The 14266-nt window shown below is 50.5% G+C and overlaps 2 protein-coding genes across 11 annotated transcripts in view; one reads left to right on the top strand and one right to left on the bottom strand.

The window, feature by feature from the left end:
• Window positions 1-536: 536 nt before the first annotated feature.
• On the top strand, window positions 537-12442 carry Rhog (ras homolog family member G). 2 transcript variants are annotated; one of them, XM_028889073.2, is made up of 2 exons: window positions 537-640; window positions 11248-12442. In XM_028889073.2, exon 2 carries the CDS (start codon window positions 11316-11318, stop codon window positions 11889-11891), a length of 576 nt encoding a protein of 191 aa, XP_028744906.1. In that variant the 5' UTR covers window positions 537-640; window positions 11248-11315; the 3' UTR covers window positions 11892-12442. The 2 variants fall into 2 exon arrangements, with proteins under 2 accessions (XP_028744906.1, XP_037052715.1); XM_037196820.1 differs by lacking the exon at window positions 537-640 and adding an exon at window positions 1136-1256.
• Window positions 12443-13018: 576 nt separating this feature from the next.
• Window positions 13019-14266, bottom strand: part of Pgap2 (post-GPI attachment to proteins 2) — a 33736-nt gene continuing 32488 nt past the window's right edge. For all 9 annotated transcript variants that reach the window (XM_037196796.1, XM_028889071.2, XM_028889067.2 and 6 more), the window contains one exon: window positions 13019-14218. In XM_037196796.1, the coding sequence (XP_037052691.1) occupies window positions 14088-14218 (131 nt within the window). In that variant the 3' untranslated portion in view covers window positions 13019-14087. The remainder of the gene's footprint in view (window positions 14219-14266) is intronic.

Below are 14266 nucleotides of genomic sequence, written 5' to 3' on the forward strand. Positions count from 1 at the left end.
CTCTGCTGATCGTGTCTTTTCCCGGGGTGCTGACGGCAGCTGCCCTTCCCCCCCCCCAGTCTCCCCACCCTCCCTAGGGGTCTGGGACCTTCCCAGTGCTGAATCACCACCACCCGGCACTCTCCCAAGGCTCAGGGCAGGGGTGGGGACTGCCCCAGCCTGACCCATTCCGGCTAACCCCTAACCAGCCCCGGCTACCTCTAGATCCCCGCGCTGAGCGGAAGGCATTTCTCAGCCTTCCCGCGGGAGTGAGATACCAGGAAGAGAACCAATGCCTGGTGTCTAGCCTAGGGCCTCTGTAGGGTGGGATGCCAAGTGAAAGCAGGGAGACTTGACCTTGAGAGGCCAGGCTCCAGGGACCTCGGGGGCCATAGGGCGAAGGGTGGAGGGAAACAGGGGGTGCGGGACTGCGGTGGAGAGCAAAGCTTGCAGGAGACCGCGGGTAGGAGGGTGGGGGCGAGAGGCCGCCGACTTCCTGGTCCGCCCCGCCCCGGCCGTCCCGCCCCGCGCCCCGCCCCGCCCGGGCCCCGCCGGCCCGTCCCCCACCCCCCACTTCCTCCGGCCTCCAGCTCTCACTTCCTTCTTGAGCCCAGAGCCGCCGCCGCCGCCCCCAGCTCCCCCGTCGCGGGGAGGGCACCAGGTGAGGCCCGGGCCGGGCCGGTGGGCAGGGGTCCTGGGGAAGAGGAGCGCGGCCGGCTGGGACTGGCTGGGCGCTCGGGAGCCGGGAAGTTTGCAGGAGGGGGGCCTCGGGCGGGAGGTTCTGGTTCACAGCAAGTTGGGCGGGCGCGGCAGGCCGGGCGGGGACAGCGGCCACTTCGAGTCGATCGCTGATGGCTGGGTTGAGGGTGGGATCCCGGGGACCGCGCGGGATCCCGAGAGCGGCGAGGGATCGCTGAGACCCGAGCCGTGAGAGGCTCGGAAGTGGGAAAGCGCTGAGCTGTGAGGATGGGACTCTGCGGTGGGGTGCCCTCAAAAGTTGTGGGGGGTGCTCAATAGTGTGTGAAAGGAGAGGGCCTCTGGCTTAGGGAAGGCGCGCTCTCTGCTCTGCAGTTGTGACATTTGTGAGGCTGAGAGGGGGGCGGTGTCTGGGGCCTCTGAAGCCTGAGAATGCAGAGAAAGGTTTCACCCGGGGAAGGTCGGAGCCAGTCTATAGCTACACTGTTGCTGCAGCCCTCAGGAGGGCCGGGTGGGGAATCCCCGCGCCTTCTCTCTGGATTTTTCTGAGCCGACCTCCTTATCTCTGTGCCATGCAACAGGTATTTAGTGAACATGTCTGTTGTGTTTAACTGACTCAATCTGGCCTTGCTTTTTTGAGGATAAACTGAGGGAGGGAAAGGTCTCGATACCCAACAGTCCCTGACAACGTATAGGACTTTGAGAGGCCGCTGGGAGTACTGGCTTTCGGGAATGATTGAGAACTGTCTCTTGGTCCTCTCTCTCTCACCTGAATTCCACATGCTGCCTTCTTCCACTCTCCTTAGTGTCTACCACATCCACCTTCTTCAGCCTCTTTCCCCGCAACCACATAGATATACCTAGGCCCTGCCTGATCTCACACTTACCCTGCCCTGCTGGTTTCTCCTCGGTTCTCTGCGGCTCCCCCTTCCCATCCCTTCCCAGCCTCTGGCTAACACACACATATCCCCCTTTTGTTTCCATCTTCCCTGCTGCCGTCTCCCTTCCTTGGGTCCCGATCCTTAGCTTTGGTGTCAGAAACTGCTTTAGACTTGAGTTTGAGAGCCCATTCACACCTCCTTAGCTTAGAGATGCAGGCTGCAGCCTCCCAATGATGGAGATGATTAAAGGGCTGGAAACGTGCACACACGAGTAAACATGCAAGTTCTGGTGTGTCAACATCTTTTATCTCTTAGAGACAAAATAACTGCCCTCAGCCTTGAGAAGGCCCAGAGCAGAAGCCAGCAGAATGAAGGGAACCTGCAGTGGGTGACATTGTGGTTAGGCAGAGGGAAGCAGTGTGTAGCAGTCGGAGTAGGGTGACACAAGAATAAGACCAGTGAAAAAGGCCATGGGAAATTAAAACTACCCTGATTGTTAGGTGCTCAACGAAGAATCCAGCCGAGGAGTTGGGGGACTAGCCTGGAGGTCCTGGTCCCCCAGCACTTACTGGTTCCAACCAGTGGGGAAAATGGGGTGGGCTATTTGGTGTGACAAGGAGAGGAGGAGGCAAAGGGAAGATTCTGGAGGGAAAACTTCAGTCCCAACTGGCTTTAAATCTTTGATTAGGGGATGTAAGAAAAAGGGGTTTGTCCCTCTTCCCTGCAGCTTTCTGGGGACTGCAGAGGTTGGGTACTTGCATTTTCTGGTGTGTGTCAGAGCCTTGCCGGGGACTTCTGCTGACCCTTCTGTCTTTAAGCATCCTTGATATTTGCTTCTTACCTAGGACTCTGTTCCCTCTCTCTAAGGAATTTCTCCAAAGTCTAACATAGTCTGTCCTGGCCCTGTAAGTTCTTGTCTGCATCCTCGAGCCCCTTCCTCAGCCTTCGGAGTGCATGCTCAGGAATTTTGTCTGTCTCTCCCTCCTCTGCTCTTCTGTATTAACTGCTCTCCATGAGAATAAAAGAGAAGTGGAGGGGAGCAAATGCCACAATTGGAGGATCTTCCAGCAAAGCTAAATTTAAGAGCTGGGCTCCTTCCCTTTCCTATCCTCTTACCACTCACAGTTGTCCCTCTCCTATCCATTCTTTCTTCCTCTAGTCCTGCCCTTCTCCACCTGTCTTTCCTACTCTCGTGTCTGGGAGGTACAGAGGTTTGGCCCCACGGAGGAAATCCCAGGGATCTGTATTAAATCCCAGCTCAGGAAAGGATGTGCATACAGCACATTTTCTCAGCATCACAGCTCAATAAAAATCCTCAGGAGCCCTGATTCCTAGCTTGACAAACCAGTACTTAATTTAGTATTCTGTATAACTAAGCAACCCACAGGGCTCTGAGGGCAAAGAGAGGATGGAAGTAACAGGGTTTTTCTCTTAGGCAAGGTCTGGCTCCATTGGAAGTTTAAACTAATTGCAAGAAAAATATGATGAGGATGGGAGGGATCTAAGTGGAAAAATACCATGGGTCGGGGGCTACCTAGGGAGCTGCTGTGGAGGCTTTGGCTATAGAAGTGTGGCTAAGGTAATATGAGAAGAAGTGGCAGGGTGACATTGTTCCATGTACATGTCACCTGCTTAGCAATCTGGGCTTTGGAGAGTTGCTTTGGGGGAGCTGTTAAGGCAGATGAGGTGTCTGATAGGAGATTATAGGGGGTTATGAGCAGGGAGATAGGAGAGGTTGTGGTCATACAGGCAGCTGTGAAGATACTGGGGTGATAGTAGCTGGAGAACCGGGAATAAGAAGGATGCCTGGGTACAGACTGAACGCCGCTTCCCTTCACGTACAGTGTCCATCCATCCCTGGGGAGGTTTGTAGGGGTCTGTGAGGAGATCTTCCAAGGGAAACCAAAGACAAAGCCTGGGCCACCTCCCCAGATCAGACGGGTTTTCCTGTCCAGGGTCCAGCTTCCTCTTTTGTCCTCATCTCACATTGTGGGGAGGGCCTGTCCCCAGGAGCTAAAGGCCAGAGGAGGAGCTTCTCAGCTAGGGCAGGACCTGGGTGGCTGGCTGTGCAGTAGGATGATGTTCAGATGTTCGTGCTAAACCATGAGCATTCCAGCATGGGCCGGGGCTAGGGAGGCTTGGGGATTTAAACACAAAAGGATGCTCTTTTGGCTCATTTATTTATTTATTTTAGATTTGTTTATGGACATGGGTGTTTTGCCTACATATGTGTATGTGTACCACATCCATGTGGTACATCCAGGTGTTGGATCCCCTGGACTGGAACTCTATGGACTTGTGAGCCACTGTGTGGGTGCTGGGAATCAAATCTGGGTCCTCTGCAAGAACAAGTGCTCTTAAACCTACTAAGCCACCTCTCCAGCCCTCTGGCACATTACTAAGGAGCAAACAATGCTAAGGCCATCTTGAATGAAGTCAAAGGTCAGACTAACAGTCTTCACCTTCTCTGCTTTGTGAGAGTAACATCAGGCCAAAGGTTTAGGAGATCCAGATCCTTACTCTTTCTTGGCTCTATTTCAACATTAGGTTGCAAGCCAGGCCTGGTGGTATACACACACCTTTATCCCAGTGCTTGGGAGGCAGAAGCCAGCCTGGTCTACATATCAAGTTCCAAGCCAGCCAGGGTGATGTAGTGGGACGCTGTCCAAAAAAAAAAAAAAAAAACACCTAACAACAAAAAACCCATTTGCATTTTTCAGTACGTCCAAAGGGCACAGTGAACACTGATAGGTTTGACTGACTGTCCCTCCTCTAAGAGATAGAGCAATGCCTCAGACTCAGCCTTCCTGTCTTACCAGCCTTGATCTCTCCAGGGCAGAACTGTTGCTCCTTATGCAAAGTACAAAGATTGCTATGGGTTGAGAGATAAGAAGGCAGTGATGCTGGAATTTTGTTGCGGGACTCCAGGATGGGGGTGTTATACCCTGCCCTCTGCCCAGTGAGTGCTGTGCCCACTGACAGTGGAAAATAGATGCGGAGTTTCCTCCCTGATGTTTTTTCCCCCCGGTGTGGAAACCCCCTCAGCCCTTGCGTGGCACACTGAAAGGACTAGGAAGCCCTGGGTTTCTCTGTGTTTTTAAGTAGGGGAGGCAGGATTGCGAGGTTGGCACCCACAGCCTCGTGTGAAGTGAGCGAAAGCAAAGGAAGTGCCACTTCACAAGCCTTTCATGGGGCCCGGAGAGTGCGGAGCTGCTGGGCGGGGAGAAGCCAGCGTGTGAGCCTTCCTCTGTGCTGCTGGGTGGGGGAGGGGCGGCTTGGCTCCCCAAGCTGGTGCTGTCCTGTCTCTGGGGCTCACCCTTTGTGGAACACCCTGGGTGTTGGGGTGAGCATGGGACAGACTTAGGAGAGCTGTCTGAACCCTCTGTCCTCTGCTACAGTTGACTTCTTTCTTCCTCCTTTGCATCCACTCTCCGCTCTTGCCCTCCCTACTAGAGTGCAAAATCCTTTCTCCAGGAGCCCAGAGATGGAGAGTGAGAAAAAGGGGAGAGTCCCTCGGTGTGGCATTTTGGTTTGCTTTTTTTTTTTGTTGTTTGAGACAGGATTTCTTTCTCTGTGTAGCCCTGGCTGTCCTGGAACTCACTTTGAAGACCAGGCTGGCCTCCAACTCAGAGATTTGCCTGTTTCTGCTGGTATTAAAGGCGTGAGCTCAGGGCTTTGGTTTGGTTTTATTTTTTTAAGGCTGAGAACTAGGTTCTCTTAGGCTCTTCCCTGCTGATGCTGAGAAGGGGAAGAAAGAGTCTCAGCCCTTGGCCTGGTCCCAGTCCCACACTGACCTCATGTCTCCCCTGGCTTCCTCCTCCCGGCCCAGCTGCAGGCAGCTGCAGCTCCAGTGTGAGCCTCCTTGTACCACCTCTCCTCTGTCCTCCCTTCGGAACAAACAAACAAACAAACAAGCTTGCAGGGCCCTGTCCCTGGCTTGGTTGTCTTCGGCCGACCAAGTCCAATCCTAAGCCTCTCTTCTACTTTTTCTTCCCATTTTCTGCAGCCCCTCTGAGTTACCGTTGCTTGACCTCTCACTCTCCTAGCTGAGAACAGAGCAATCTAGCTTGTGGGTTCATTACCCTAACTTTCTGTTTCTCTGTGTGAGGAAGAAGTTGGCTACCTTTGTCCAGTGTCTCTTGGACATAGAGGCTTTCCTTGTTCCCAGTCTCAATGTCAGGATTGATGGGGGATTGGGGGGAGCGTTGTACATCACTCTGCAACTTTTGCTCAGCCTTGTGCTGGGCTTCTGCAAATGCACAGGCTTCCCTCCCCACAAATCATCCAGATCAATCACTGCTGGGAAAGGTGGTCTGAAGAAGGTGGGAAACAGAACCGAGCCCAGAGGACAGGAAGACTCTGAAGGGGTGCACAGCATTCATGGGAGATGAGCTCTTGTGTGCAAAGAGGGGCAGATTGAGCTCACTGTTTGTTTTTTACTGACAGCGCCATGTGCTATACTCAGCGAGTCGGAAATCAGGCAGGACTTTGCCCTCTAGGCTTTCCCAGTCTAAGGACAAGAGATAAGATTCTGATTGGCTTCATATGAAATAGACAGGAACTAGACATTGGATCAGTGAAATCACTTGTGACATGGATTATGTACAGCAACTTTATTTTTATTATTATTATTGTTGTTTTGTTTTTTGGTTTTTTTTTTTTTTTTTTTTTTTGTTTTTCAAGACAAGGTTTTTTTTCACACTGGCTCTCTTGGAACTCGCTCTGCAGACCCGCCTGCCTCTGCTTCCCAAGGGCTGGGATTTAAGGCGAGCGCTACCACCGCTGCTGCTGCCACCACCACCACTGCCTACCTTGTACAGAACATTCTAGGAGTAGGTGGCAGTAGTGCTTGTCCCTGCTAATGTTGCTTGTGTTTTGGGGGTAGAGACTGTGGAGGTCTCTGCAAAGGGCAGGGTAGTGTAGTCAGAGGTAAGGTTTGGAATGTGTGTTGTCGGGAGGTAGCTGGAGGGTTGCAAAATACTGAGAGCTTTGTGTTGGAAAGGTGGCTTAGAAGGCTGTAGGATTACACGTACCCATCTTTGAGAGCCCATGCTTCCCCTCCCCCACTCCCAGTTGGGACACTTCCCCTGCTCTAACTGCCACAGAGATCAGGCAATCAGGCAAACATCAGTACTTCCTTTTCCTCCCCATTCTGGGCCTGCTTGGGACACACCCCAAGGCCAGGGCCCACTGGATGCAGGCTGGACTCCAGGGACCATACTCACCCTGATAGACTCCATCCTCCTGCCCCATGAGCTATGTTCCCACACTAACCCATCTAGAGCCATTTCAAGGTAATCAGCGAGGTTTTTTGGGGGGCGGGAGAGGGCTATCATTCTCCACTAAAACTCAGCATTGTAGTATTGTTGGCTGGGGCAGGCTTGAGTGGGGGGGTCCAGCCTATTCTTCAAGATAAAGGCTGGCCCAGCACATCAAAAGGCAGTGGTTGTACACTCCTGTGTGTCTAGCCCTGTACTCAAAGCTTTTCTGTGGTTGAGGTGACAGAAAACCAGCCTGCTGTTTAAGGGGATATCTGTCACTTATATGTGTAGAGAAGGAGATTCACATGGAGCCAAAGCAGAGTTACAAGGGGTGACCCATGCTATGGAAACGCGAATAATTCAGTAGCTTTATGGCATGGTGAGATTTAGGCTAGGCCTTGAAGAATCAGGAGGATTTGAGTGGGAATGGGAGTAGTGGCAGAAAGAAAAACAAGCATAAAATCTGAGATAGAAGAATAGCCAGGACTTGCCGTGTGTGCTGGCACACACCTTTAATCCCAGCACTCCGGAGGCAGAGGTGAGTAGATCTCTGTGAGTTCGAGGCTAACCAGGCTACGCAGTGAAAACCCTGTTTAAAAAAGGTGGGGAGAGGGGCGTGGAGGAGAGACCAGATTTGCTTTACAGACCCTTTTGGAGCAAGGAGCTAGGAACTCATACTAAGTGCCCTATATCATGCACATATGGTATATCAATGCACTTAGCCTTTATAGCAACCCCGTGAGACAGTACTACTGTGGCTGAATTTGAGAGATAAGGAAATTAAAGATTACAGAGGCAATTTATCCTAAATCCAGGGTCACAAAACTAGTGACCTAATCCTAGTGGTGAAACTAGGATTTAAATCCAGGCCTGTTTGATTCTAAAGCCCCTCTTACATTATTATCAACTTTGAATGACACAGAGTCCAGGCATGATCTGAATGAGTTAAATTGGGTATAGAAACCTAGGACATGCCTGGCAGTGGTGGCACACTCCTTTAGTCCCAGCACTTGGGAGGCAGAGGCAGGTGGATCTCTGTGAGTTAGAGGCCAGCCTGGTCTACAGAGCGAGATCCAGGACAGGCACCAAAACTACACAGAGAAACCCTGTCTCGGAAAAACCAACAAACAAAAAAACGTAGAACAAGTTGCTGTCATTTGCTAATAAATAGATTTTCAAACATCAATTATTTATTTATTAAACCAAGTTTGATTCTTTTTTTAGATTATATTTATTACTAGGGAATAGAATTCTGGAGATTGAATGGGCCTACATATACTAGGCATGTGCATACCAATCACTGAGTCACATCCCAGTCATAATCAAAATCCAGTCCTAGATATTGGCCTCTTACAGCACTGACAATCGTTTCTTCTGGTTTGATATAAGTTAGAGAAGCCTGTGCTGTAGAGTGTAGTAGGTAAAGGAAACTTACCTGACCCACTTCAGCCAAAAAATTTCAGAGAAAAGAACTGCCAGAGAGCTGGAGATAAGAGCTTAATGGTAGAGCACCAGTCTAGCTTATGTGGGGCTCGAGATTCAATCCTTGGTAAAGCTAACAACAGCAGCAACAAAAAGGTAATAAATAATACTCAAACAGAGGGGGAAAGAGAGGAGAGTTGTATTGGGAGAGGGTGAAGGTTTGAACTGGAAGTAAATGGGTCGGAGTAAGCCCAAGCTGCCACTCACACGTAAGCATCCTAGGCCATGCATATTGACTCGGGGATGCAAGGCTTTGCTTCTGTCGCTGCCCATACACAAATGTATATCCGCTGTCATGCTGCGTCCCCACGAGGCCAGGAAGGCAAGCGTTACGACTCTCACTATACAGATGAAGAAACTGAGGCTGTGGTAAAGGAAGTGACTCATTTGTTCAAGGCCCCACGGTTAGCAGGGAGCCAGGCATGTGATACAATGAAGAAAACTTACCGAGGACTTTGGATCGCAGAACTGAGTTTGTGTCCCAGCCCCCATACTCTAAATAGCTGTGTGAAGCTGGACTACTGAGTTTGGTTTCTTTGTAAAATAGAAGTCCTACCAGTAGGTCATGGGGAGGATCAGGTAACATGATACCATGCCATCTGTAAAGACTTGTACCGTACAAGTGTTTCATTGAGGGTCAAGGTCAGCAGGTGAGCCCGGTAGGTCAGATTCGGGTATCGAGTGCTCTTGATCACACACCACACCTTGTTTTGGACACTAACTCATTCATAATCCTTTTCCGGTGTCAGGCCCTCTTCCCTCACCAGCCCGGAAGCTCTTCTCCCTCCCAACTCCTTCGAGCGCTGACTTACTGATCGCTGGTTGATAACCACTCCCTAGAGAGTCTGCTGTGCTTTCGGTCTCTGGGGCCTTGTGACTGCTGGCCAGAAGTCCCTCCTTGCCTTCCTGCCCGTGTCGGTTCTTTACTGGACTTGGAGGGTCTTAGTCTTTTGTTTTTTGGGTTTTTTAAGACAGGGTTTCTCTGTGTAGCTTGGACCTGTCCTGAAACTCGATCTGTAGACCAGACTGGTCTGGAACTCAGAGACCCGCCTGCCTCTGCATCTCAGAGTAGGACTGAAGACGTGCGCCGCCACCTCCAGTGAGGTGTCCTTAGTCCCCTTCTGTGTTGATCTGAAGATTTCAGGCCCAGGAGTGAAATGCCAGGACTCAAATAATGCAGTGGACACAAGAATGATCCCTGCCCCTGAGGCTTTTTTTAGCTATTTTTTTAAAATTAGTATATAATAAAATAGATTTCATTATGAAGTTTTCCTGTGTGCATCATATTTATCACTATACTTTGCTCATAGTCACCCCTCCTCTTTCACACTGATGTCCTTCCTCTTCCCAGATAGTTCCCCTTCTGCTTTCATGTCACACACACACGCACACATATTTAAATCTGATATATATTTAAATTTAGATTTCACATATGAGAGAAAGCATGCAATGTTTTCTTCCTTAAGTAAGCCTGTTGTTTTTGTTTTTGTTTTTGTTTTTTTTTTTTGTTTTTTTTTGTTTTGAGACAGGGTTTTACTATGTATCTTTGGCTGGCCTAGAACTCATTAGGTAGACTAGGTTGGTCTCAAACTTACAGTAATCCTCCTGCCTCTGCTTCCTGAGTGCTGGGATTATAGGTAAACACGCCACACTCAGCTGTGTATGTGTGTGTCGGTATGTGCGTTTTGCATGCGTGCCGGTTTCCTCAGAGGCCAGAGGCATAGGCTTCCCTAGATCTGGAGTAACAGGCAATTGTGGAGCTATTCAAAGAGGATGCTGGGAATTGAACTCAGGTCTTCAGAGCAGTACCTGCTCTTAACCGCTGAGCCATCTCTCCAGCCCTGTCATAGACCTTTTACCTTCATTTCTTGGAAAGAAAAACAGACCCAGAGGGGATAAGTGCCTTGTGCTTGGCTGCAGCAAGTCAGAGCTGAGGTAGAACTTACTCTCTGGTCTTCCAGTCTGAGGTTCTTTCTACTGCCCCAGAGGGCCTTTATTTACATTACTACCCACTCCAAGGGTCTATCTGAAGATCTGAAGGTTGAAAACATACTCAAATAAATCAAATGGGAATCCTGTTAATGGGAACATGAGAAGTAGCCTCATCAAGTAATACCATTTCCCTCCCAGCTAGTCCTAGAAGAAGCTGCAGCCTGGGAGAAAACCAGTGCCAATGCTTGGGTCCATTGCAGCCCACTTCCCAACAAGGGGTCCCCCACTACCATCATGTACACTGTCTTTAATTTTGAGGCTTTGGATCAAATATTGGGAGATCAGACTAATGAGAGGAGCCCATATGTAGTAGATAGTCTAGCAGACCCTTGTATCGAGGAAGAATAAAAATAGCTAGCATTAATTAACCAGGTACTATCCTCAATGGTTTTTTGTTTTGTTTTGTTTTGTTTTGTTTTTTTTGGTTTGTTTTTTTGTTTTTGTTTTGTTTTGTTTTTCAAGACAAGGTTTTCTCTGTAGCTTTGGAGCCTATCTTGGAACTCACTCTATAGACCAAGCTGGCCTCAAACTCACAGAGATCTGCCTGACTCTGCCTCCCGAGTGCTAGGATTAAAGTCGTGCGCCACCCCCCCACCCCCGGTGTTCAATGTTTTAAATGTAATAACTAATCCATACAATAAGTATGTGGAGCTGATATTATACTCATTTTGCAGATAAGAAAACTGAGGTTCAGAGGAGTGGTTTGTCCACTGTCATTGCTAGAAACAGCAGTTGGACTGGGATTTGATCTTAGGCTGGTATTAGAGCTCATATAATGCTGCAGCTTGGCAGCATCTTGCTCCATACCTCTCCTTGTTTCTAATGTTTGTCTTGATGAGATTTGGGGATGATGTCAGGATAACTGAGAGCAAGAAATGGGTTTTCTCTGTATATCTTCATCTTCTCAATAGGGACAGGTCTCCTAAGTCAAGAATGTCCCTCTCATCTCTCCATAGGTTACGACTTCCAGTGGGGTCCAGAAGAGCGGGGAGGCCACGCCTCCACTGCGGCGGCTTTACACACAATGCAGAGCATCAAGTGTGTGGTGGTGGGCGATGGGGCTGTGGGCAAGACGTGCCTTCTCATCTGCTATACGACTAATGCCTTCCCCAAGGAATACATCCCCACGGTGTTCGACAATTACAGCGCCCAGAGTGCAGTTGACGGGCGCACGGTGAACCTGAACCTGTGGGACACTGCGGGCCAGGAGGAATACGACCGCCTCCGCACCCTTTCCTACCCTCAGACCAACGTCTTTGTCATCTGTTTCTCCATTGCCAGTCCACCCTCCTATGAAAATGTGAGGCACAAGTGGCACCCAGAGGTGTGTCACCACTGCCCTGATGTGCCTATCCTCCTGGTGGGCACCAAGAAGGACCTGAGAGCCCAGCCTGATACCTTACGGCGCCTCAAGGAGCAGGGTCAAGCGCCGATCACACCGCAGCAGGGCCAGGCACTGGCCAAGCAGATCCATGCTGTGCGCTACCTCGAGTGCTCGGCACTGCAGCAGGACGGCGTCAAGGAGGTGTTTGCCGAGGCGGTCCGGGCAGTGCTCAACCCAACTCCGATAAAGCGTGGGCGCTCCTGCATCCTCTTGTGACCCTGGCACTCAGCTTGGAGGCTACCCCATGTCCCCGCACCAGTTGTGCCTTGGCGCCTTGTCTGCCCCCAGCTGTGCCTTAAGGACTAATTCTGGCACCCCTTCCCGGGGGACTCCCTGAATGCCTTTTATTCCTTAAGGAGGTACACAGGGAAAGGGGCTTTGGGCCCCACCCCACTCTGCTTGGGAATACCAAGTATTCCATGAGTTCACCCAAGCCAGGTTGACCTTTCCAAGAGGCCAACCCAGTGCTACCCTCCATTGCCTGCTACTGACCAGTTCCTCCAGCTTTCCACGAAGTTGTTGCTGCCTATTGTGGTGCCTCCTGTCAGGTTAGGGGCTCTAACCTCTCTCTGCCTTTGCTCTTGGAGTAGGCTCTCCAAGGTATTCTCTCCCTCCCTCACGGGAGGAGCCACAGAACCCTGAGAAGAAAACTGCCCTAACCTGCCCCATGTGCCCAGGCCTCATGCGTCTGCTGACTGACTCAGGCCCCGTGCTCCTGGGGGCCTTTCCTACCCCCATCAGCATCAATAAAACCTCCTGTCTCAGTGGCCCCCGGCTCCTCCCTATGTGCTGGGCATTAGCGGGTGGGCATGAGCTGGGGCTCCCCAGAGACTGGGAACCTTTTGTTTCTGCGAAGAGGGGATAGAAGACAGTAGGCTTCATTGTGGTTCCCTGCCACCACCCCTCAATTTCCCTAACAAAGCTCTGGGGCTCAGCCACAGATGCCATAGAGGATGCAAAGCTTGAGGAAAAAGACTTCCTTGGTCAAGGCTCCAAAGTGGGGCGTTGAAAGCCATGATGAGTCTAAAGACATGTGCTTTCAGTCATACATCTGAGTTGTCTCCAAGGCGACAGATCTTTACTGGCAGGATTATAGCCCGAACCAGGCCTCTGCTTCAACTGAAGACTCCTAGCTAGCCCAGCTTCCAGGCTGAGTCATTTCAGAGGAGAGCTCAGCCACTTGTGTGCACCAAAAATGGAGGCTGAGGGCAGCCATAGGAAACACTAGGCAGCAGGGTAAGGGAGAACCCGCAGAAAATGGGCTGCTGTAGACTTAATCCCTCCCTTCCTCACCTCAGTTCCCATATACACATGAGCCCCAGGAATAACATACCTACCCCAGATTGTTGGCAAAAGAAAAACATTTATTGTCCTTTGAGATAAAATACACAAATCAAAGCTGGGGATCTGGGGCAGTAGAGAAAATGAAGGAAATCAAGGAACCCATTCTTGAATAGGGAAATCTACCTCCGCCCCCTTGTCAGAGGGAAAGGTCTTAATATGCCTGTGATTTTAGAGGTTGATTACTTTGGTTTTTTTCTGAGACAGGGTCTTTCTGTATAGCCGACTGGCCTGGAACTCAGTGTGTAGACCAGTCTGGCCTTGAACTCACATATCTGCCTGCCTCTGCTGTGCTGGGATTAAAAGGCATGTGCCACCATGCCTGACATTTCATTTTTGAGACGAGGTCTCACTGTAGCCCAGGTTGGCATGGATCTTGATGCAGTCCACCCGTCTCAGCCTCCGGTGTGCTAAGCTTACAGGCATATTTCAGCTCGCCCAAAAAGCCAGTGGTTGTAGATGGGAAGGAAACTACATCCCATGCTTGAGGCTTCTGGGACAGGTCATCTGTCAGGTACAGAGCACTGCTTCCATCAGATGACCTCAGAGATGCCGGCAAAGCCTTCCCCGCAGGCATACACAGGAACACAATGAGGCTGATGGGAAGAGCATACATCTGGAACACCTGGGCAATTCATAGAACTACAACCACTCTGGTAGATCACTAGACACATCAGTCAAATGAGTGACCTAGAGCAAAATGGCTGTGATCTTCTGGTAGCAGCCATTGCTCAGTGGTTCCTAACCTCAGTGAAAAGTGTCTACTTAAAGGTCAAAAGCTAAATGATAGTCATGAACCTCAGGACTTTTTTCTTTTTTTTTTTTTCTTTTTAGCACCAAGTGGTGGAGCTTTCCTGCCAGCGCAGTTCTGAGGACCTTTCCGTTAGTGGTGATGTTTCTTGAAAATCCCTGTGAGGGTTGGGGAGACACCAGCATGCTGGGGTGAGCCTTGTCACGCCCACTCCTGCTCTTCTCCCCCAGGTCCCAGCTGGAGAGGACATGGAGAAGGCCGGAGTGGCTTCTTGTTTCTGAAGGGCAGTGGGTTGCCTCTTCCCAGCATCAGAGAAGGATTTAGAATCTCTTTTCCTCGGGCTGAGAGGTTATTAGCAGCTCTTTGTTCCCGAAGTCCCACCAGGCTGTCATGTGGAACGCCATGTTGGTTAGGACAACAGTGTACTCCAGGATGGCAAAAACGGTATACACTGTTACGAGGACACAAGGAATAGGGCATGGTGAACCTCTTGTTTTAC

This window comes from Peromyscus leucopus, chromosome 1, assembly GCF_004664715.2.
Source record: "Peromyscus leucopus breed LL Stock chromosome 1, UCI_PerLeu_2.1, whole genome shotgun sequence".
Classification (NCBI taxonomy): domain Eukaryota; kingdom Metazoa; phylum Chordata; class Mammalia; order Rodentia; family Cricetidae; genus Peromyscus; species Peromyscus leucopus.

Coding starts and splice junctions, on each gene's coding strand:
- Rhog (XM_028889073.2), top strand. CDS start 11,316: ATGCAGAGCATCAAGTGTGTGGTGGTGGGCGATGGGGCTGTGGGCAAG.